This window comes from Phyllobates terribilis, unplaced genomic scaffold, assembly GCF_046119375.1.
Source record: "Phyllobates terribilis strain yellow unplaced genomic scaffold, ASM4611937v1 Scaffold_4__5_contigs__length_816908805, whole genome shotgun sequence".
NCBI classification, from domain to species: domain Eukaryota; kingdom Metazoa; phylum Chordata; class Amphibia; order Anura; family Dendrobatidae; genus Phyllobates; species Phyllobates terribilis.
In genome coordinates, this window is record NW_027362764.1 from 750,368,773 (window position 1) to 750,393,703 (window position 24,931).

At 44.3% G+C, this 24,931-nt stretch overlaps 2 protein-coding genes across 2 annotated transcripts in view; one reads left to right on the forward strand and one right to left on the reverse strand.

Annotated features, from left to right (window-relative positions):
- WASHC5 (WASH complex subunit 5) overlaps positions 1 to 10,233 on the reverse strand; it is a 52,259-nt gene extending 42,026 nt beyond the window's left edge. The window contains exons 1-8 of the mRNA XM_073679875.1: positions 10,075 to 10,233; positions 7,733 to 7,931; positions 5,589 to 5,734; positions 5,017 to 5,101; positions 3,889 to 3,989; positions 1,822 to 2,014; positions 829 to 981; positions 420 to 533 (exon numbers count right to left, since the gene is read on the reverse strand). Coding sequence (XP_073535976.1) covers positions 420 to 533; positions 829 to 981; positions 1,822 to 2,014; positions 3,889 to 3,989; positions 5,017 to 5,101; positions 5,589 to 5,734; positions 7,733 to 7,918 — 978 coding nt within the window. The 5' untranslated portion in view covers positions 7,919 to 7,931; positions 10,075 to 10,233. The remainder of the gene's footprint in view (positions 1 to 419; positions 534 to 828; positions 982 to 1,821; positions 2,015 to 3,888; positions 3,990 to 5,016; positions 5,102 to 5,588; positions 5,735 to 7,732; positions 7,932 to 10,074) is intronic.
- The window catches only part of NSMCE2 (NSE2 (MMS21) homolog, SMC5-SMC6 complex SUMO ligase), a 200,765-nt gene continuing 186,007 nt past the window's right edge, over positions 10,174 to 24,931 (forward strand). Inside the window, exons 1-2 of the mRNA XM_073679878.1 lie at positions 10,174 to 10,331; positions 13,771 to 13,921. Coding sequence (XP_073535979.1) covers positions 13,783 to 13,921 — 139 coding nt within the window. The 5' untranslated portion in view covers positions 10,174 to 10,331; positions 13,771 to 13,782. The remainder of the gene's footprint in view (positions 10,332 to 13,770; positions 13,922 to 24,931) is intronic.

Below are 24,931 nucleotides of genomic sequence, written 5' to 3' on the forward strand. Positions count from 1 at the left end.
GTCCTGAAAATACAGAAAAATCTTTAAATGAGAAGGTGTGTCCAAACTTTTGGTCTGTACTATATATATATTATATTATATATATATATATATATATATATATATATATACATACATACATACATATATATATATATATATATATATATATATATACACACACACACACACACACACACATATATATATTTTTTTACCTATCCTAATGATAATTCATCAATATATTAAGACTGGAGATCCCCTTTAATGCCCATACGCACTTTTCCTACATTTTTGATGACATGTAATAGTGACATTTCAGAGGTTTTGATTGGCGGGGTCCATGACCCTCATTTTGGGAAAGTGCAGGTTTACTTTGTCTCCATGTCTGACTGGTAAAATAAATGAGTCCCTGCTGTGAGCGCCGCGCACAGCTCTACCTGCTCCTTGATGTTGGGCAGATCCAGGGTGTAGTTCAGAGCGGTTTTCGCAGCTTTGTACGGCTCCCAAGCTTCCATCAGATTGACTGTGATCCCCATGTAAATGCTGATAATCTGGAGGGAAATGAGACACAATGAATGGCGAGGTCCCCCGGCATCAGTGCCGAACTGCTCACTATGCTGGCAGACAGGAGCATCCTTCCTAAAGGGCTCATTCAAAATTTACACAAAATATCCTTCACATTTCAGTTCATTTGAATCTGTAAGATCTGCGCTTGACGTCAGTGAATGGAAACATTCCCCTTTTATATCTAGATGGTGACATTTGCCCTCTGTCTTGTGTGCGGTCCTGGATCACCCACATACAATCTCATCACTCCTGCAAAAGTCTCACAAATCTTCCACTCACCCAGTTATCAGGGAAATATTTATCCACTATCTCCCTCATCTTGGCCTGATGGGTATGTAGTGTAGAGGGGTGGAAGTACAGGATGACGCACAGCATGGCAGCTTGTGTGGCAAGAGCGGTGCTCCGGTGTTCTGGTAAAGGGTAAGCCGACACCTAAAAAGAAATATCAAACTAGGAGATGATGGAGAAACAATTATCACCTACTAGAGTCCACAGATAATAGAGGTCTTGTAGTATACTCCAGAGCTGCACTCACTATTCTTCTGGTGGAGTCACTGTGTACATACATTACATTACTGATCCTGAGTTACATCCTGTATTATACTCCAGAGCTGCACTCACTATTCTGCTGGTGCAGTCACTGTGTACATACATTACATTACTGATCCTGAGTTACATCCTGTATTATACTCCAGAGCTGCACTCACTATTCTGCTGGTGCAGTCACTGTGTACATACATTACATTACTGATCCTGAGTTACATCCTGTATTATACTCCAGAGCTGCACTCACTATTCTGCTGGTGGAGTCACTGTGTACATACATTACATTACTAATCCTGTACTGATCCTGAGTTACATCCTGTATTATACCCCAGAGCTGCACTCACTATTCTGCTGGTGCAGTCACTGTGTATATACATTTCATTACTGATCCTGCACTGATCCTGAGTTACATCCTGTATTATACCCCAGAGCTGCACTCACTATTCTGCTTGTGCAGTCACTGTGTACATACATTACATTACTGATCCTGAGTTACATCCTGTATTATACTCCAGAGCTGCACTCACTATTCTGCTGGTGGAGTCACTGTGTACATACATTACATTACTGATCCCGTACTGATCCTGAGTTACATCCTGTATTATACTCCAGAGCTGCACTCACTGTTCAGCAGGATTTTGAGCTGAAGTCTTCCAGAATTCTATGATTATTTTTGTTCTGCCTTATGATGCTGAAATGCTCCATATTTATAGATATTGATCTCACCTGGTTATAAATATCATCTGATCGCAGTCTGCCGATCACCATACTGATGTAGGGGTCACTTATAGGCACTCGGCTGAAGTAACTCTCTGGGTAGTTTGGAGGCCGCTTAGACCCTGGTTGGCTGGAATACCCCGTACTGCGCAGCAGTTTGCAGATATCGTCCATATTGGAATCCGCTGAGGATCTGGCGGCACTGAATAATCAGGAGAAGATTGGGAACTAATTATAAAATACATTCTTTGGGGAGATAAAGGAAGACAAGGAGTAACAGAGATAAAATACAAGATAGCGAGATAATACACACATTATATATTATCACTTTTATTTTATTGACTTAACTAATTCTTGACCATCCATGGACTTAAAATCTCTGGGTGATCGAGCTGCATGAGCGTGAAGCCGACTGTCAGAAAAGGCCAAACTTCCCACAGAGAAGGCAGAGATGGTTTACTACTCTCACCGCCTTCCAGATCAGCGTATAAACAGTGTGTATATACCGTATAGGAAGTACTGACAACAATTCATCCTCCGGACCCAGTGATTATGTGATCACCAGGTGTTGGGACAGAGCAGATAAGCCAGACAGGAAGCTGAATCTCCCCTGTAGCTGGGGCTAATGAATCAGTCCCAGTTACAGGGGAAATCGGATATAAAAACATATATTTAAACTGTGAAATGCCCCCAAAAGGTTTTTTATATCACCTCCTGGGTGGCACAGTGTGTGAAATAGATGAATTAATGACTAAATAAATAAATAAAAAAAAGCAGGAAAAAAGAAAAAAAAGTGGCATCGCCAGTCCGGATGGTTGTTAATAGACTTATCCCCATCAAAAAAAAAAAAAAAAAATGACAGAACTCTTAAAACCGCATATCCGAAAAATCGGTCTGGTCAACAATGGGGGAAGATGGCCCTGGTCTTCAATTGGTTAATTTATTTAGTTTTTAAATAAATTGTTTAATATTATAGGTTCAATAATTAGGGTGTAATACCGGAAGTGTTAGGGGACCCAGGAACCTCAGGGGAGGGGAAATACAGGAGCTTATCTTCATACTATCATCTCCTCATGCTATTCATAGACTGTCAAGCTATGTGAACTCCAAAAAGAAGGGCTTTTTGGTGATATAAGGGGACTTTTTACCAGGCGCTGATACAGGATCTTTTCTCCATGTCATCACCCCCTTTTACCAATGACAGCTTGTTAGTCATCCCTCCTCCGGTACATCCTCAACTAACCCCAGGCAGGGATATAAAATCTTTTCTCCAAGTCAACACCCCATTTTAGCAGTAAAAGCTGGTTACCGTTATCACTACCCCTGTACAGCCTCAACTAACTCAAGGAGGGAAAACATGAACTTTTCTCCATGTTATTACCCACAATTTACCAGTGACAGTTTGCTTCTGTCATCACACACCAAGTACAGCCTCGACTAACTCCAGGGGAAGATACAGGATCTTTTCTCCATATCATCACCCCCTTTTACCAATGACAGCTTGCTACTGTTATCACTCCCCGAGTCTGACCTAGCTCCAGGAGGAAAAACAGGAACTTTTCTCCACGTTATCACTCCCTTTTAAGGTCATCTCTTCCCCTAATACAACCTCCAGTAATCCCAGAGGGATACAGGGACCTTTCTTCATGTTATCATCCTTCACCCAGGAAATGCCCTCTGATTGTCAGACTTATGGGGTATAGTTCATTTCTGTTTATAAGATTTAGGAAAGTGCCGATGAGTATATATGGGAACAATATGAACTTATTTTGGTAAGATTATAGCTTTTTTTGTATTTGTACAGGCAGCCAAAGGCTTAAAGTAGAAAATCATCTTCTGTTGAACCCTGAATTTTAGAATGAGAATGGTGGCTCTCCTGTTACATATTATGCCACATTGGATATCAATGATTAGGAGGTCAGGGCAGTGCTCCTTTCCGATGGTACCTCCTAAATTCATCCTAAATGACTTCTCCTTGAACACTGAGACTGTATTGTAGGACATAAATTTGTACCAAGGTGAATTATAAACATGGAGCAGGAGGGATAAGAAATAGAAAGTGTCCATGAGACGAACCTGTATCTGTAGTAGGAGACCAGCATCCTCTCCCGCACTTCTCCCTCAATCTTCTGATCGGTCACCAGCAGCATCACCCCGTACAAGTATAAAGCCTCGCACTGCAGGAAGAGGGCTTATAGTTTACAATGTTTTGACCCAATAAATGTCACATATTGATAAGAAGTAATTTATAAAGCCCTTTCGAAAGACAAGATGGCTGACTACCTACTGCACTGGCCAGAGTACTAGTTACCTCCGAACCCGTCTGCTTAACCCCTTAGATGCAGCAATCAACATCAACCGTAGAATTTAAGGAGTTTAACAGCGTAGGGTGATCACTTTATCAGCTCATCGACAATATGCAAAACATTTGCTTTCCATTGAATTTCAAAGGAAGTCCCTTTATAGCCATTAAGCATGGCCAATAGTCTGCAAGAAAAAAATCGCAGCATACGCTACTTTGCTACAGACCAGAATAATGTATGCAATGTAAAGACAGCGCTGGCATAATGGAGACAGTCACGACCACAATTTTCCAGATTTCCAAAACTGCCATCTGAACATGGCCTTAGGCTGAGGAGGCACAGACGGATACTGTTTTCACACATCCGTGTTTCAGAGTGCAAGTGCGGACCATGAAGCGTGGACCATGAAGTGCGGACCATGAAGAATGGACCATGAAGTGCGGGCCATGATGCGCGGGCCATGAAGCGTGGACCATGAAGTGCGGGCCATGATGCGCGGGCCATGACGCGCGAGCCATGAAGTGCGGAACATGATGCACGGGCCATGAAGTGCGGAACATGATGCGCGAGCCATGAAGCGCGGGCCATGAAGTGCAGAATGACCCTAGGTCTTCTGACCCAAAGCCAAACGCTTACAGAGCTGTGGTTTTATATGGGTGAAACCAGACGAAAAGTTTGCCTGTGAGATTTACACTGAGACCAGATCACTTTGGAAAACTATTCAACAAAGGATCAAGTTCTCAGGGGCAACAACAAAACGAAAATTTATGTAAAAAAAATGTCATGCAAAAGTACAAAAAGCGGAAAAGGCCTAAGATAATAAAGCGTAATGTCTGCTACAGGAACCTCTGTAATAACGTCCTGCCGGCTCCTGCTCCTGGGTAATGTCACCGTCACTCACCAGCAGCTGCTTCCCGTCTTCATTCAGGAGCACGGTCTCCAGAGTCTGCTGGATGTAAATCCCTTCATTAAGATCTTCCAGGTATCTGAGAAAGGGAACAAAAACACCTGATATATTAAAATACGTAATATGGTCAGAGATACCGGGATAATGTTTGCAGCAGTTGAGGTGTATTAGGAGGTTCTGCAGCAGCTGAGTTGTGTATAACGATGTTCTGCAGCAGCTGAGGTGTATTATGAGGTTCTGCAGCAGCTGAGGTATTTTACGAGGTTCTCCAGCAGCTGAGGTGTGTATAACGATGTTCTGCAGCAACTGAGGTGCATTACGAGGTTCTGCAGCAGCTGAGGTGTGTACCATGATGTTCGACAGCTGAGGTGTATTACGAGGTTCTGCAGCAGCTGAGGTGCATATAACAATGTTCTGCAGCAATGAATGACTTCCATTCCTCCAGTCAGTATTATAAGTACATGGTGTTCCCTTCTGAGGTTTTCCTCTGCTCTACATGTCGGGGGTTTCGCGGCCCTTGAGAACGGGCCCCGGCGATCGTTGTGACGCGAGAGGACACCACCTACCGGTTCACATCTACAATGTACTTGTGGACGCTTTCAAAGGCCAAGTAGAATCTGCTGAGGATTTCTATGTTGTTTTCTCGGAATTCCTCGTCCAGATCTTGAAGTTCCGGTTTGGCCTCCAGCCTCCCCTCACACATCTCCGGGCCCTGTGTAGACAAGATACATTAACCCCTTGGGGCCTCGTCAGGTTCTTCATGATGCGGAAATTTAATTTTATTTAATTAAAAAAAAAAAAAAAAAAATATATATATATATATATATATATATATATATATATATATATATATATATATATATATATATATATATATATATATATATATATATATATATATATATATATATATATATATATTAATAATAATAATAATAACAATCACAACAATAGTATGGTTTTTGGGTCTTGTTTTTTCCGCGTGGTGTAAAAAGACATGATAATTTGATTTTATCTGTCATTTGAATTATGGATATGCATGGTTTTATACTTTTGCACAATAAAAACACTTTTTTTTACAAAGTCACTTGTTTTTGTATCGCTGAATTCTTGACATACTGTTTCTATGAGGAGATAAGTGCAAATCTGGATGTAGGCTGTGCTGGATGATGTGATATAGCTGCAGTTTGCAAAGGCATGTGATACTGTACAACACAACAGCCTTATAGTGAAGCTAGGACTGGGGGACACAGTATGCAGATGAGTAAAGAACTGATTGTGGGGCAGGAAACAAAGAGTCGGTGTAAATGGTACATTCTCTAAGTGGGATAAAGTCACCAGTGGGGCCACAAGGATCTGTCCCCGGGAGCAGTGGGGACCACAAGGTTCTGTCCCCGGGAGCAGTGGGGACCGCAGGGTTCTGTGCTAGGACCGATTCTTTTTAACCTCTTTATTAATGATCTTGGAGATGAGATTGAGAGTAAAGTGTTAGTTTTTGCGGACGACACCAAACTATGTCTGATTTTGACCTTATGATATTGCAGAACGATCTGGTTAAGATGACTGAATGGGCAAACACTTGGCAGATGAGGTTTAATATAGATAAATGTAGAGTAATGCACCTAGGACGGAGTAATCCTATTGCTGCATATACATTAAATGGGAGTATACTCGGGACTACAGAACAAGAGAAGGACTTGGGTATTCTGGTTACAAGTAGGCTGAGCAGCAGTACTCAATGTCAGGCAGCAGCTGCAAAAGCAAACAAGATTTTAGGATGTATAAAAAGATAAATAAAATCCTGTGACCCCAACATATTGTTACCCCTTTATAAATCACTGGTGAGGCCACATCTAGAATATGGAATCCAGTTTTGGGCTCCACATTTTAAGAAGGATATTCAGAAGTTAGAGTCAGTTCAAAGGCGGCAACTAGATTATTACAAGGGATGAAGGCATTTCATATGATGAGAGGCTGAAAAAGTTGAGTCTGTTTAGCTTAGAAAACGATGCCTCAGAGGGGATCTCATTTACATGTATAAATATGTGTGTGGTCAGTACAAATAACTGGCACATGACTTATTCCTTCCAAAGACCATACTAAGGACCAGGGGGCGCTCATTACAGGTGGAAGAAAAATGATTTTGGCCAAATGAGCCTGTATACATGACAAAGATCTACTGAGGCTCCTGACTGCCATAGCAGCAAATGACACCTTATAGTGCTGATGAAGTGACAGAGGGAGCCATCTCCCTCTGCCTAACCACTTGAAATGCCTTGGTCAGCTCTGGATGTAGCATTTAAGGAGTTAAGTGGCAGTGAACGGCTCTATTGTGACTACTTTAGAGGGCGAACCTCATGTAATGGGTAAAGTGCCCAGTTGCTTTGAGTAGTAAGCCCTAAAGTTTGTCATTGCCGGCTATTAACTGGTACAGCTGGCTAAGATTTCCCATAATAGACAATAATGGTGCGTCAATAGCGCCCCCTTCAGATTTCTATAGTGTCACTCCTGAAAAAGACTGAATGGCAACATAAAACACAGCGTGAGGTTGGGAGATTTATGGAATCTGAGAAAAAAACAAGGAGACTGCAGCCCCTTCCTTCTCAGGGTGGGGGGTCCTGGCAGAAGACCCTCCTCCCACTGCTTTGATCAATCAACTGACAGGAAGCAATTCCAGAATTACAGACAATAATATCTTCCTTATGATTACCTTGAAATAGCTGAAATCAAATATGATCTCTCCATATTTTTGCTGGTCCGCCTTATCCTTCAGCCTGAAGACCCCGGGTACAAACTCTGAGAGTCTGAGCAATTCGGCAATGATGGCATTACCCCGGGAGACGATGCGCAGGACCGCCTGACCGCAAAGATTGTTCTCAGCCAGAAAGTCCACCATGTTGGTTCACGTCCTGAAAGATAGAAAATTTAAGGTAAAAAAAAAATCAATCTTTAAAAGGGGTTGCCTAGGATGACATAGCTAGGATCCGCCCGCCATCATTTTATAACCGATGGGGATTCCGAGAATGAAGAAGCCGCAGCGCTGGAAATCTGCACCCCTTTAGTTGTTTTCACGGACGGGGGGCAGAGTCGTTTCATCCAGTTCCCTGCACAAGCAGGTGGCCAGCACTGTGTCTCAGGGACCTAGGGGGTTAGACACACCCAATAATCAATGAATGATGGCAAATGATAGGTCACCACTTTATGAGAACATACATTTAACACTAATGTCTAAAGGGGTATTTTTCACTATCAATGTCGAACACTCACTGATGCTGAAAATGAAGTTTCTCCCTGAATAGTGGCAGCTGCACCACCGTTCTGCAGAGAACTGCATCTGGTCCTAATCAAGTGAACGAGAGCAGCTGAAGTCTCCTGCACAAGGTGTTCGGGGCTCTGCTGATGTGCAGGGAAAATGTAGAAAAAAGTGTGCAGTCTCTACTACATCTTCATAATTGTTAGTGGCCCCAGGGATCAGATCACAACGTCTGGGTGTATCCTAGAGATATGCTATTACTTTACAAGACAGTCGCCATTTTTTCAACAAACTTTGAATAAATCAATTCTACAAGCAAATATAAGAAACATTTTTCTCCACTTCTGAGCCATTTCTTCTTATTCTGCCTCCTAAACTCAAAATCTGTCTTGGACAAAAAATAGAGGGACTACCAGCTAACTAAGGGATCAGATTAAAGACAAGAAAGTATACGAAGATAAGGGCGGAAGGGAAATGAGAAGCTGAGACACATCTTTCTGACGTTTTCCAGTAAGTGTTTATCTCACTCCAAAGCAGGATTCACAGATACAGTTCTCAGTATTGCTGTATTATGTCCTCCATGCTGCTGTTGCTTTGGAAAATATGCTACACAGAGACAGGAGAGCAGGAATCCCTCATGTCTGTGTGTGCAGTGTACGGGAAACATCAAAGCAGCTACCCCCCCCCCCACTAGCTCAGAGACAACTGGAAATTAGAGAATGAGGTAGCAGGGTGGGGGGGATGCAGAATACATGTCATATAATGATGAGAAATAGTGTTATTCCTCACACAAGAGAGGTCACTAATATGTTTCATCATGTTCTGCAGCATCTGGGTCACAGAGGTAAGAACATACTTCAGCTGCTGAAGAACCTCTTAGATTGCTACAAGTCATGTTAGTGGTTGACACAGGAGTAAGAACTTCCTACAAAACTGATCTGGGACAGAGGTTATTGCGCAGGTGGAATTAAATGGTGCCGGCGGCAGCTCATCTTAGAATAAGGGCGCAGTTAGACGGCCGTTTCACTCGTGCGAGCACTGCAATAATCTGACTGCCCCTCGGCTCTCCTGACCTGAGTGTGACAGCTGCACAGAAATACATGGTGTCACACTCTGGTCAGGAGAGCCGAGGGGCAGTTAGATTATTGCAGTGCGAGTACTACGGCCGTCTGACTTCGTCCTAATTGTCAGGTTACGATAAACAAACAAGACGTACAGACACGTCAGCGGAAAACTTTCTTGAAGGTATTGTCCACCTGAGGATACTTAAGGTGGGTATTTGGGGCTAAAAATCATTTTTTGGCAATTGGATTTAATTCACTGGTTTGGTATTTCCAGGCCGTTTGTTTTCCAGCACATTCAACTTTGATGTGTTCTGAAGCCATAAGGACAAAAAAGTAACAAACTCCCCATCATAAGTCAAAACAAGCTCACTGATGGACCCTCAGTTAGCTCAGTCTGCAGCCAGCAATACACAGTGCAGTCTGGCGGCTGTAGAAGGAGGACGGTGTAAAATTTGTAATGAAAACCAATTGTAAAAGTGATTTTTAGCGACAATTCCAGGCATTTATGTAAAAGAAAGGTGGACGGCCCCTTTAACTGCACCTCAAGATGAGCATTACGATGTTCTGCAGCAGCTGGGGCACTAAACTATCTTGGAGGGTCAAGAAATAAGAAGTAACACTGATAATGAAGAGTAACTCAGCTTCTGATGCAGACTACATCTCCCAGCATGCTCAGTCTCCCAGTGCATGCTGGGGGTTGTAGTGGGGAGCAGGGTGTCCGTTTCCTCTCCGTACCTGCCCCGCTCCCGGCCTCTCTCCTCCGTGCGCGGCTCTCACAGCAGACCCCTCATTCCAGGGCGAGGAAAGAAACCGTTGACATCTCCCCCGTCACGTGACCTGCCTCCCGTCTGTCAGGTGACTGCGGCGCTCTCTGGTGACATCATGACGCGTCGCGCACTCTCACCATAGCAACAACCAGCCCTGTACAGGGGGCGTGGCCTGACGGAAAGGAAAAGCGGCGCGCGAGGCCGAAGTGTAGTCGCGACGAGCAGGTATTGGAGAACTACAAGTCTCAGCACAAGTGGCAGCGGTTTTGACTAATGCTAAGCTCGTGTAGGATTTTAACCCAACTGTCCTGCTTGCCTGGTTATGTCAGTCTGTTATATTGTCTGTTGTCATCCAGCTATCCTTGAAACAGATAATATGTGATAACTGGGGGGTGGGGGACGGGAGCACTGGTGTGATTACTGGGGGGGAGAGAGGCAAGAACACTGGTGTGATTACTGGGAGGGGAGAGGCAAGAACACTGGTGTGATTATTGGGGGGGGAGAGGCAAGAACACTGGTGTGATTACTGGGGGGTGGGGGACGGGAGCACTGGTGTGATTACTTGGGGAGGGGGTTTCGAAGGACTGGTGTGATTACTGAGGAGGGGGGTAGAGGCAAGAACACTGGTGTGATTACTGGGGGGGGAGGGAGAGGCAAGAACACTGGTGTGATTACTGGGGGGGGAGAGGCAAGAACACTGGTGTGATTACTGGGGGGGGAGAGGCAAGAACACTGGTGTGATTACTGGGGGTGGGGAGAGGCAAGAACACTGGTGTGATTACTGGGGGGGAGGCAAGAACACTGGTGTGATTACTGGGGGGGGAGGCAAGAACACTGGTGTGATTACTGGCGGGGGAGGCAAGAATACTGGGGGGGAGAGAGGCAAGAACACTGGTGTGATTACTGGGGGGTGGGGGACGGGAGCACTGGTGTGATTACTTGGGGAGGGGGTTTCGAAGGACTGGTGTGATTACTGAGGAGGGGGGTAGAGGCAAGAACACTGGTGTGATTACTGGGGGGGGGGAGAGGCAAGAACACTGGTGTGATTACTGGGGGGGGGAGAGGCAAGAACACTGGTGTGATTACTGGGGGGGGGAGGCAAGATCACTGGTGTGATTACTGGGGGGGGGAGGCAAGATCACTGGTGTGATTACTGGGGGGGGGAGGCAAGATCACTGGTGTGATTACTGGGGGGGGGAGGCAAGATCACTGGTGTGATTACTGGGGGGGGGAGGCAAGATCACTGGTGTGATTACTGGGGGGGGAGAGGCAAGAACACTGGTGTGATTACTGGGGGGGGAGAGGCAAGAACACTGGTGTGATTACTGGGGGGGGAGAGGCAAGAACACTGGTGTGATTACTGGGGGGGGAGAGGCAAGAACACTGGTGTGATTACTGGGGGGGGAGAGGCAAGAACACTGGTGTGATTACTGGGGGGGGGGGGAGAGGCAAGAACACTGGTGTGATTACTGGGGGGGAAGAGGCAAGAACACTGGTGTGATTACTGGGGGGGGGAGAGGCAAGAACACTGGTGTGATTACCGGGGGGGAAGAGGCAAGAACACTGGTGTGATTACTGGGGGGGGGAGAGGCAAGAACACTGGTGTGATTACTGGGGGGGGGAGAGGCAAGAACACTGGTGTGATTACCGGGGGGGAAGAGGCAAGAACACTGGTGTGATTACTGGGGGGGGGGAGGCAAAAACACTGGTGTGATTACTGGGGGGGGGGGAGAGGCAAGAACACTGGTGTGATTACTGTGGGAGGAGAGGCAAGAACACTCGTGTGATTACTGTGGGAGGAGAGGCAAGAACACTGGTGTGATTACTGTGGGAGGAGAGGCAAGAACACTCGTGTGATTACTGTGGGAGGAGAGGCAAGAACACTCGTGTGATTACTGTGGGAGGAGAGGCAAGAACACTGGTGTGATTACTGTGGGAGGAGAGGCAAGAACACTGGTGTGATTACTGTGGGAGGAGAGGCAAGAACACTGGTGTGATTACTGTGGGGGTAGATGCAAGAACACTGGTGTGATTACTGGGAGGGGAGAGGCAAGAACACTGGTGTGATTACTGGGAGGGGAGAGGCAAGAACACTGGTGTGATTACTGGAGGGGAGAGGCAAGAACACTGGTGTGATTACTGGGAGGGGAGAGGCAAGAACACTGGTGTGATTACTGGAGGGGAGAGGCAAGAACACTGGTGTGATTACTGGGAGGGGAGAGGCAAGAACACTGGTGTGATTACTGGGGGGGGGAGGCAAGAACACTGGTGTGATTACTGGGGGGGGGAGGCAAGAACACTGGTGTGATTACTGGGGGGGGGAGGCAAGAACACTGGTGTGATTACTGGGGGGGGAGGCAAGAACACTGGTGTGATTACTGGGGGGGGAGGCAAGAACACTGGTGTGATTACTGGGGGGGGAGGCAAGAACACTGGTGTGATTACTGGGGGGGGAGGCAAGAACACTGGTGTGATTACTGGAGGTGAGAGGCAAGAACACTGGTGTGATTACTGGAGGTGAGAGGCAAGAACACTGGTGTGATTACTGGAGGGGAGAGGCAAGAACACTGGTGTGATTACTGGGAGGGGAGAGGCAAGAACACTGGTGTGATTACTGGGAGGGGAGAGGCAAGAACACTGGTGTGATTACTGGAGGGGAGAGGCAAGAACACTGGTGTGATTACTGGGAGGGGAGAGGCAAGAACACTGGTGTGATTACTGGGAGGGGAGAGGCAAGAACACTGGTGTGATTACTGGGAGGGGAGAGGCAAGAACACTGGTGTGATTACTGGGAGGGGAGAGGCAAGAACACTGGTGTGATTACTGGGAGGGGAGAGGCAAGAACACTGGTGTGATTACTGGGGGGGGAGAGGCAAGAACACTGGTGTGATTACTGGGGGGAGAGGCAAGAACACTGGTGTGATTACTGGGGGGGAGGCAAGAACACTGGTGTGATTACTGGGAGGGGAGAGGCAAGAACACTGGTGTGATTACTGGGAGGGGAGAGGCAAGAACACTGGTGTGATTACTGGGAGGGGAGAGGCAAGAACACTGGTGTGATTACTGGGGGGGGAGAAGCAAGAACACTGGTGTGATTACTGGGGGGAGAGGCAAGAACAGTGGTGTGATTACTGGGGGGGGGAGAGGCAGGAACACTGGTGTGATTACTGGGGGGGGAGAGGCAGGAACACTGGTGTGATTACTGGGGGGGGAGAGGCAAGAACACTGGTGTGATTACTGGGGGGGGAGGCAAGAACACTGGTGTGATTACTTGGGGGAGGAATGAAACACTGACTTTATCATCTGCCTTTTATCAGACAGTGGCTCTTCAAATTCTGGCACATATAGGACGGATGTGCGCCTTTCGGTCAGCGGGCACAGAGCGGGGGCACAGTGGGCAGAGCGGAAGCGCTCGTCACCACTGATTGGAGGACAGACCCTGACTACCAGCTTTCCTATAGATACATGGCACAATCCTTGCAGCCCGGCCCTTATTTGGCCCTTCCTGTCATCACTAGATGCAGATGTACTTGTGTTATCCGCGTTCCTTACTCTGTCCTGATGACAAGTGGGCGGAGCTTGTGTATGATTTCCATTTCTTGCCTTTTCTCGTTGGCTGATAACATTCTTGATCCTATGTTACCCACTCTGTATCATTTAATAGGTGACCCCAGATATGGCCACCCACGGGGCGTCACTGATCTCCACCTCCGCCGTGGAGAACTCCCTGTCATCCCTGAAAAACTGCCAGGCTTATATCGACACAGGAATGGACATCGCCACAGGAGTCGCCCTCGATCTTCTGCTGACTGGATGTAAGTTTTGATATTTTACGTTTCTTAGCACATGGGGTAATTTATTAGTATCCAGACACCACCACCAGGTTCCCTGCCATCAAGCCGGGGGCCGCACTGGAGGCAATCTCAAATTCTCTGGAGAAGCTTATGGATCAAAAGGTCCAATCCTCCAAGGCTGGGTGATCGATTCAACGGGGCTCCAGCAGAGCCACCGGCTCACTGAACGCTATAGAAGGGTTTTATGTTTGCTCCTGGTCCCTGTCCACTGGGTAGTTATATTCTTGTACATAGGGGGCGGTATTATAGTAGTTATATTCTTGTACATAGGGGGCAGTATTATAGTAGTTATATTCTTGTACATAGGGGGCAGTATTATAGCAGTTATATTCTTGTACATAGGGGGCAGTATTATAGTAGTTATATTCTTGTACATAGGAGGCAGTATTATAGTAGTTATATTCTTGTACATAGGGGGCGGTATTATAGTAGTTATATTCTTGTACATAGGGGGCGGTATTATAGTAGTTATATTCTTGTACATAGGGGGCAGTATTATAGTAGTTATATTCTTGTACATAGGGGGCAGTATTATAGCAGTTATATTCTTGTACATAGGAGCAGTATTATAGTAGTTATATTCTTGTACATAGGGAGCAGTATTATAGTAGTTATATTCTTGTACATAGGAGCAGTATTATAGTAGTTATATTCTTGTACATCGGAGCAGTATTATAGTAGTTATATTCTTGTACATAGGAGCAGTATTATAGTAGTTATATTCTTGTACATAGGGGTCAGTATTATAGTAGTTATATTCTTGTACATAGGGGGCAGTATTATAGTAGTTATATTCTTGTACATAGGGGGCAGTATTATAGCAGTTATATTCTTGTACATAGGGGGCAGTATTATAGCAGTTATATTCTTGTACATAGAGGGCAGTATTATAGCAGTTACATTCTTGTACATAGGGGGCAGTATTATAGTAGTTACATTCTTGTACATAGGGGGCAGTATTATAGCAGTTATATTCTTGTACATAGGAGCAGTATTATAGTAGTTATATTCTTGTACATAGGGAGCAGTATTATAGTAGTTATATTCTTGTACATAGGAGCAGTATTATAGTAGTTATATTCTTGTACATAGGAACAGTATTATAGTAGTGATATTCTTGTACATAGGAGCAGTATTATAGTAGTTATATTCTTGTACATAGGGGTCAGTATTATAGTAGTTATATTCTTGTACATAGGGGGCAGTATTATAGCAGTTATATTCTTGTACATAGGGGGCAGTATTATAGCAGTTATATTCTTGTACATAGGGGGCAGTATTATAGCAGTTATATTCTTGTACATAGAGGGCAGTATTATAGCAGTTACATTCTTGTACATAGGGGGCAGTATTATAGTAGTTACATTCTTGTACATAGGGAGCAGTATTATAGTAGTTATATTCTTGTATATAGGGGGCAGTATTATAGTAGTTATATTCTTGTATATAGGGGGCAGTATTATAGTAGTTATATTCTTGTACATAGGAGCAGTATTATAGTAGTTATATTCTTGTACATAGGGAGCAATATTATAGTAGTTATATTCTTGTACATAGGGGGCAGTATTATAGTAGTTATATTCTTGTACATAGGGGCAGTATTATAGCAGTTACATTCTTGTACATAGGGAGCAGTATTATAGTAGTTATATTCTTGTACATAGGAGCAGTATTATAGTAGCTATATTCTTGTATATAGGGGGCAGTATTATATTAGTTATATTCTTGTACATAGGGGGCAGTATTATACACTGCTCAAAAAAATAAAGGGAACACTTAAACAACACAATGTAACTCCAAGTCATTAACATTTCTGTGAAATCTACCTGTCCAGTCATGAAGCGACACTGATTGTGAATCAATTTCTCCTGCTGTTGTGCAAATGGAACAGACAACTGGTAGAAGTGATCGGCAATTAGCAAGATACCCCCTATAAAGGAGTGATTCTGCAGGTGGTGACCACAAACCATTTCTCTGTTCTCATCCTTTTTGGCTGTTGTTTTGGTCACTTTTTCATTTTGCCATTGCTCTCACCCCTAGAGGTACAGTAGCATGAGCTGGTGTCTACAACCCACAGAAGTTGCTCAGGTAGTGCAGTTCATCCAGGATGGCACATCAGTGCGAGCTGTGGCAAGAAGGGTAGCTGTGTCTGTCAGTACAGTGTCCACAGCATGGAGCAGATACCAGGAGACGTGAAGGGGGCCATAGGAGGGCAACAACCCAGCAGCAGGACCGCTACCTCCGCTTTTGTTCAAGGAGGAACAGGAGGAGCACTGCCAGAGCCCTGCAAAATGACCTCCAGCAGGCCACAAATGTGCATGTGTCTGCACAAACGGTTAGAAACCGACTCCATGAGGGTGGTATGAGGGCCCGATGTCCACAGATGGGGGTTGTGCTCACAGCCCAACACCGTGCAGGATGCTTAGCATTTTCCACAGAAAACCGGGATTGGCAAAGTGGCCACTGGCGCCCCGTGCTCTTCACAGATGAAAGCAGGTTCACACTGAGCACATGTGACAGAGTCTGGAGACGCCGTGGAGAGCGATCTGCTGCCTGCAACATCTTTCAGCATGACCGGTTTGGCAGTGGGTCAGTAATGGTGTGGGGTGGCATTTCTTTGGAGGGCCGCACAGCCCACCATGTGCTCGCCTGAGGTAGCCCGACTGCCATTAGGTACCGAGGTGAGATCCTCAGACCCCTTGTGAGACCATATGCTGGTGCGGTTGGCCCTGGGTTCTTCCTAATGCAGGACAATGCCAGACCTCATGTGGCTGGAGTGTGTCAGCAGTTCCTGCAAGATGAAGGCATTGAAGCTATGGACTGGCCGCCCGTTCCCCAGACCTGAATCCGATTGAGCACATCTGGGACATCATGTCTCGCTCCATCCACCAACGTCACGTTGCACCACAGACTGTCCAGGAGTTGGCGGATGCTTTAGTTAAGGTCTGGGAGGAGATCCCACAGGAGACCATCCGCAACCTCATCAGGAGCATGCCCAGGCGTTGTAGGGAGGTCATACAGGCACGTGGAGGCCACACACAATACTGAGCCTCATCAGGAGCATTCCCAGGCGTTGTAGGGAGGTCATACAGGCACATGGAGGCCACACACAATACTCAGCCTCATCAGGAGCATGCCCAGGCGTTGTAGGTAGGTCATGCAGGCACGTGGAGGCCACACACAATACTGAGCCTCATCAGGAGCATGCCCAGGCGTTGTAGGGAGGTCATACAGGCACGTGGAGGCCACACACAATACTGAGACTCATTTTGACTTGTTTTAAGGACATTACATCAAAGTTGGATCAGCCTTTTGTGTGTTTTTCCACTTTAATTTTGGGGGTGACTCCAAATCCAGGCCTCCATTGGTTAATAAATTTGACTTCCATTGATGATTTTTGTGTGATTTTGTTGTCAGCACATTCAACTTTGTACAGAACAAAGTATTCAATGAGAATATTTCATTCATTCAGATCTAGGATGTGTTATTTGAGTGTTCCCTTTATTTTTTTGAGCAGTGTAGTTGTTATATTCTTGTACATAGGGGCAGTATTATAGTAGTTATATTCTTGTACATGGGGCAGTATTATAGTAGTTATATTCTTGTACATAGGAGCAGTATTATAGTAGTTATATTCTTGTACATAGGGGGCAGTATTATAGTAGTTATATTCTTGTACATAGGAGCAGTATTATAGTAGTTATATTCTTGTACATAGGGGGCAGTATTATAGTAGTTATATTCTTGTACATAGGGGCAGTATTATAGTAGTTATATTCTTGTATATAGGGAGCAGTATTATAGTAGTTATATTCTTGTATATAGGGAGCAGTATTATAGTAGATATATTCTTGTACATAGAGAGCAGTATTATAGTAGTTATATTCTTGTACATAGAGAGCAGTATTATAGTAGCTATATTCTTGTACATAGGGAGCAGTATTATAGTAGTTATATTCTTGTATATAGGGAGCAGTATTATAGTAGTTATATTCTTGTATATAGGGAGCAGTATTATAGTAGATATATTCTTGTACATAGAGGGCAGTATTATAGTAGATATATTCTTGTACATAGGAGCAGTATTATAGTAGTTATATTCTTGTACATAGGGGGCAGTATTATAGTAGTTATATTCTTGTACATAGGGGCAGTATTATAGTAGTTATATTCTTGTAAATAGGAGCAGTATTACAGTAGTTATATTCTTGTACATAGGGGCAGTATTATAGTAGTTATATTCTTGTACATAGGGGGCAGTATTATAGTGGTTATATTCTTGTACATAGGAGCAGTATTATAGTAGTTATATTCTTGTACATAGGGGCAGTATTATATTGTAGTTATATTCTTGTACATAGGAGCAGTATTATAGTAGTTATATTCTTGTACATAGGGGCAGTATTATAGTAATTATATTCTTGTACATAGGGGCAGTATTATAGTAGTTATATTCTTGCACATAGGAGCAGTATTATAGTAGTTCTATTCTTGTACATAGGAGCAGTATTATAGTAGTTATATTCTTGTACATAGGAGCAGTATTATAGTAGTTATATTCTTGTACATAGGGGGCAGTATTTTTTGCTATAGAGCTTGCATGCGCTGCCCTGAAACTTTGCAGATCGTGGATCATCTCCAGTTTTATTGTCCTTCTGCTCCTTTTGAAGCTACTGAATATACAACTTTTGAGAACAACCGTTTAAGTAATGCAGAAAAATGTAAGGAGAAACCTGCTCTATGAGACCATGAAGTACAGCAGTCGGGGGATACTTGGGGCTTTTGTGTGCTATCCATTTGTTTTCAATGATCCATTAATATGTATAGGCGAGTTTGACATATAACATGAATCAAAAACGGACATTGCGGTTTTAATTTTTTTAGCTAAAACTTATTGCGTAAAAAAACCTAGGTATGTGAACAAGCATGTAGACTAGAACGGGAATGAGTCCTACATGTGAGATGCAGGATGTATGTGAATGACGTTTGCTTCTGCCGTTCAGCATTCTCTTATCTTGTTATTGAATGTTTTATGGTTACTGGAGATTTATAAGTTTTTATTTATGAATGCATCACGTTTCTGTCAGACGCCATCTTCCCATCGCTGACCCTTATTTCTCCGGACTTCTGCCCTTTCTCTATCAGCTTCTGGGCCAAATCCTGACTGATGGCCGCACATTCGTCTCATCAGTGCACCATTATAGTCTGTGGACCTGTAGGTTATGCTACTCAAACTTGCGCACATATTTTGCCATGATTGTCGTGGACATCGAGATATATATATATATATAATATACCGTATATTCCGGCGTATAAGACGACTTTTGAAGACTGAAAAATCTTCTGTCTAGTCTGGGGTCGTCTTATACGCCGGTAATGCTTTTGAACTTTCAGAAATTGACATGCGGGGATACTCTGGGGGTGTTAATAAGCTGCCGTGGCCGTATCCCTGCCATGTGGGAGTTAATATAAGGTGGAGGGAGTTAAAATACGGCGGCGGTAGGTCCAGACAGTCAGCGCTTCTGTGCTGAAACTGACACATCGCTGCGTATTCCCAGCTCCGGACACAGCGCAGGACTTCTGTGCCGACAGCTTTCACTTGTCACAGAAGCGCTGCGCTGTGTCCGGAGCAGGGAAGTTCCCATCGCTTCTGTGACAATATATGAAAAGCCAGCAATTCAGCAGCGGCATAAGCCGGCACCCGACAATTTAGAATAGAAAGAATAGAGCATCACACATAGATTAGATAGATAGAAACATGTCAGTCACATATATATGAAGTACAGTGACAGTATTGCTTACTGTACTTGTCATTTAGTGTAAAGGATTTATTAAAACAAATAATAGTGTTTTCATGCACTGTCTCTTTAAAAAAGCCGGCCGGCAATTCAGCAGCGGTACCCGACAATTTATAACAGAAAGATAGAGCATCACACATAGATTAGATAGATAGAAACATGTCAGTCACATATATATGAAGTACAGTGATAGTGTTGGTTACTGTACTTGTCATCTAGTGTTAAAATAAAGGATTTATTTAAAAAAAAATTGGCGTGGGGTTCCCCTTAATTTTAGGCTCTAGCGGAGGTTAAGCAGACAGCTGGGGCAGATGTTTGAAGCCTGGGAAGGGGGTAATACCCACGGAGCTTCCCAGGCTACTAATATCAGCCCCCAGCTGAATACCTAGCCTTTACTAGCTATTAAAATGGGGGACCCCCCAAAAAAAATGACGTGGGGTCCCCCCTAATTTAATAGCTAGCAAAGGCTAGGCAGACAGCTGGTGGCTGATATTAATAGCCCAGGAAGGGAGCCATGAATATTGGCCCCCTCCCAGGCTAGAAACACCAGCCGTCAGCCGCCCCAGAAATGGCGCATCCATAGGATGCGCCAATTCTGGCACTTAGCCTCGCTCTTCCACGCTGCCCTGGTGCGGTGGCAGGGGGTAATAGGGTTGGGGTTGATGTCAGCTTATAATGCCAGCTGACATCAAGCCCAGGTTAGTAATGGAGAGGCGTCTATAAGACACCCCCATTACTAACCCCATAGTCAAAGTTAAAAAAAACACAAACACCCAGAATAAAGTCCTTTAATTGAAATAAAGACACAATTCTTTATTGTTCTAAATTAAACCATACTTACCATCACGCCCATTCCAGCTGAAGCCAACGATCTCCTGCAATAAAAGAAAAATAATAAAGCAACCTCATCCTTACCTTTCCATGGTTCCCAGGACAGCTTCAGCTCTGCTACATCGAGATGACAGGCTGGACCGCAGCAGAACGCTGCCATCCAGCCTGTCATCCCGCGGACACTGAGAAGCGCAGGCATGCTTGCGCTCCTCAGTGTCTCGCTGTGACGGCATCCAGATGAGCCGACAATGAACTCAGCTCACCTCCTGGACGTCCGTCACTGACAGCGTGGGAAACTTCTACTGCGCATGCGGGGAGCAGGAGAATTTTCCCACGCTGTCAGTGACGTGCATGAGGTGAGCCGAGTTCATTGGACATGATCTCGGCTCATCTGGATGCCGTCACAGTCAGACACTGAGGAGCACAAGCATGCCTGCGCTTCTCAGTGTCTGCCGCATGGCAAGCTGAACGGCAGCGTTCTGCTGCGGTGCAGCATGTCATGTGAATGTAGCAGAGCTGGACCGGTCCTGGGAACCATGGAAAGGTAAGGATGAGGTTGCTTTATTATTTTACTTTTATTGCAGGAGATCGTTGGCTTCAGCTGGAATGGGCGTGATGGTAAGTATGGTTTAATTTAGAACAATAAAGAATTGTGTCTTTATTTCAATTAAAGGACTTTATTCTGGGTGTTGTGTTTTTTTTAATTACTTTACTAGAAATTCATGGTGGTCATGTCTAATATTGGCGTGACCCCATGAATTTCGGGCTTAGGGCCAGCTGATAATGCCAAGCTGGCCCTAACCCCTTTATTACCCAGTGAGCCACCGCACCAGGGCCCTGGATGAGTTGGGTACAGCGCCAGAAGATGGCACTTCTATGAACGCGCCATTTTCCGGGGCGGCTGCGGACTGCAATTTGCAGCGGGTGGGGCCCAGAAAGCTTGGGCCTCCCTGCGCTGCAGATTCCAGCCCCCAGCTGCCTAGTTGTACCTGGCTGGACACAAAAATAGGGCGAAGCCCCACGTCTTTTTTTTTTAATTATTTCATGAAATAATTAAAAAAAAAAGGGCTTCCCTATATTGTTGTGTCCGGCCAGGTACAAATAGGCAGCTGGTGGTTGGGGGCAGCCCGTTCCTGCCTGCTGTACCTGGCTGGACACAAAAATATGGCGAAGCCCACGTCAACATTTTTGGGAAAAATTAATTACAAAATTAATAATAATTTAGGGACTGCATCTTTATTAACCCCTCTATTGTCATTTAGTGTTAAAATAAAGGATTTTTTAAAAAGAAAATTGGCGTGGGATCCACCATCATTATAGTCTCTAGCGGAGGTTAAGCAGACGGCTGGGGCAGATGTTTGAAGTCTGGGAAGGAGGTAATACCCACGGAGCTTCCCAGGCTACTAATATCAGCCCCCAGCTGAATACCTAGCCTTTACTAGCTATTAGAATGGGGGACCCCCCAAAAAAAATGACGTGGGGTCCCCCCTATTTTAATATGTTTATGAGTGACAGTTTTCCTGCTATATACCTGCATGTCATAAGAATTTAAATTAAAAAAGGACCATGTTAAATTCAAATCTGTTTTTTTTTTAATTTTTACCGGTGTTTGGTATGCGTTGGAAAAGGGGTAGTCTTATACGGTGAATATATCCTAAACTCTATATTTTAACAGGAAAGTAGGGGGGTCGTCTTATACACCAGGTCGTCTTATACGCCGGAATATACGGTATATATATAATAAGTTCATGGCTGGACCTAAATGCTGTTATTCCATTATGTTCGCTTCATATGCCACCTGCTGGTAGAATAAGGGAATTACAGGATGATTATTTTTTTTACTGTGCAGTCAGCCATTAATGTGTTGTGATAGTGGTGGCAAGCACATTATCTTGTCACCACTTGTTTATCAATCACTACATCATAGATCAGTACAGGATAGGTAATGTTATATACAATGACTGCAGCAGCTTAATAGTGAGTGCAGCTCTGGAGTATAATACAGGATGTAACTCAGGATCAGTACAGGATCATTAATGTAATGTATGTACACAGTGACTGCACCAGCAGAATAGTGAGTGCAGCTCTGGAGTATAATACAGGATGTTACTCAGGATCAGTACAGGATCAGTAATGTAATGTATGTACACAGTGACTGCACCAGCAGAATAGTGAGTGCAGCTCTGGAGTATAATACAGGATGTAACTCAGGATCAGTACAGGATCAGTAATGTAATGTATGTACACAGTGACTGCACCAGCAGAATAGTGAGTGCAGCTCTGGAGTATAATACAGGAGGCAACTCTGGATCAGTAATGTAATGTATGTACACAGTGACTGCACCAGCGGAATAGTGAGTGCAGCTCTGGAGGATAATACAGGATGTAACTCAGGATCAGTACAGGATCATTAATGTAATGTATGTACACAGTGACTGCACCAGCAGAATAGTGAGTGCAGCTCTCGAGTATAATACAGGATGTAACTCAGGATCAGTACAGGATCAGTAATGTAATGTATGTACACAGTGACTGCACCAGCAGAATAGAGAGTGCAGCTCTGGAGTATAATACAGGATGTAACTCAGGATCAGTAATGTAATGTATGTACACAGTGACTGCACCAGCAGAATAGTGAGTGCAGCTCTGGAGTATAATACAGGATGTAACTCAGGATCAGTAATGTAATGTATGTACACAGTGACTGCACCAGCAGAATAGTGAGTGCAGCTCTGGAGTATAATACAGCATGTAACTCAGGATCAGTACAGGATCATTAATGTAATGTATGTACACAGTGACTGCACCAGCAGAATAGTGAGTGCAGCTCTGGAGTATAATACAGGATGTAACTCAGGATCAGTACAGGATCATTAATGTAATGTATGTACACAGTGACTGCACCAGCAGAATAGTGAGTGCAGCTCTGGAGTATAATACAGGATGTAACTCAGGATCAGTAATGTAATGTATGTACACAGTGACTGCACCAGCAGAATAGAGAGTGCAGCTCTGGAGTATAATACAGGATGTAACTCAGGATCAGTAATGTAATGTATGTACACAGTGACTGCACCAGCAGAATAGTGAGTGCAGCTCTGGAGTATAATACAGGAGGTAACTCAGGATCAGTAATGTAATGTATGTACACAGTGACTGCACCAGCAGAATAGTGAGTGCAGCTCTGGAGTATAATACAGGATGTAACTCAGGATCAGTACCGGATCAGTAATGTAATGTATGTACACAGTGACTGCACCAGCAGAATAGTGAGTGCAGCTCTGGAGTATAATACAGGATGTAACTCGGGATCAGTAATGTAATGTATGTACACAGTGACTGCACCAGCAGAATAGTGAGTGCAGCTCTGGAGTATAATACAGGAGGTAACTCAGGATCAGTAATGTTATGTATGTACACAGTGACTGCACCAGCAGAATAGTGAGTGCAGCTCTCGAGTATAATACAGGATGTAACTCAGGATCAGTACAGGATCAGTAATGTAATGTATGTACACAGTGACTGCACCAGCAGAATAGTGAGTGCAGCTCTGGAGTATAATACAGGATGTAACTCAGGATCAGTAATGTAATGTATGTACACAGTGACTGCACCAGCAGAATAGAGAGTGCAGCTCTGGAGTATAATACAGGATGTAACTCAGGATCAGTAATGTAATGTATGTACACAGTGACTGCACCAGCAGAATAGTGAGTGCAGCTCTGGAGTATAATACAGGATGTAACTCAGGATCAGTAATGTAATGTATGTACACAGTGACTGCACCAGCAGAATAGTGAGTGCAGCTCTGGAGTATAATACAGGATGTAACTCAGGATCAGTACCGGATCAGTAATGTAATGTATGTACACAGTGACTGCACCAGCAGAATAGTGAGTGCAGCTCTGGAGTATAATACAGGATGTCACTCAGGATCAGTAATGTAATGTATGTACACAGTGACTTCACCAGCAGAATAGTGAGTGCAGCTCTGGAGTATAATACAGGATGTAACTCGGGATCAGTAATGTAATGTATGTACACAGTGACTGCACCAGCAGAATAGTGAGTGCAGCTCTGGAGTATAATACAGGATGTCACTCAGGATCAGTAATGTAATGTATGTACACAGTGACTTCACCAGCAGAATAGTGAGTGCAGCTCTGGAGTATAATACAGGATGTAACTCAGGATCAGTACAGGATCAGTAATGTAATGTATGTACACAGTGACTGCACCAGCAGAATAGTGAGTGCAGCTCTGGAGTATAATACAGGATGTAACTCGGGATCAGTAATGTAATGTATGTACACAGTGACTCCACCAGCAGAATAGTGAGTGC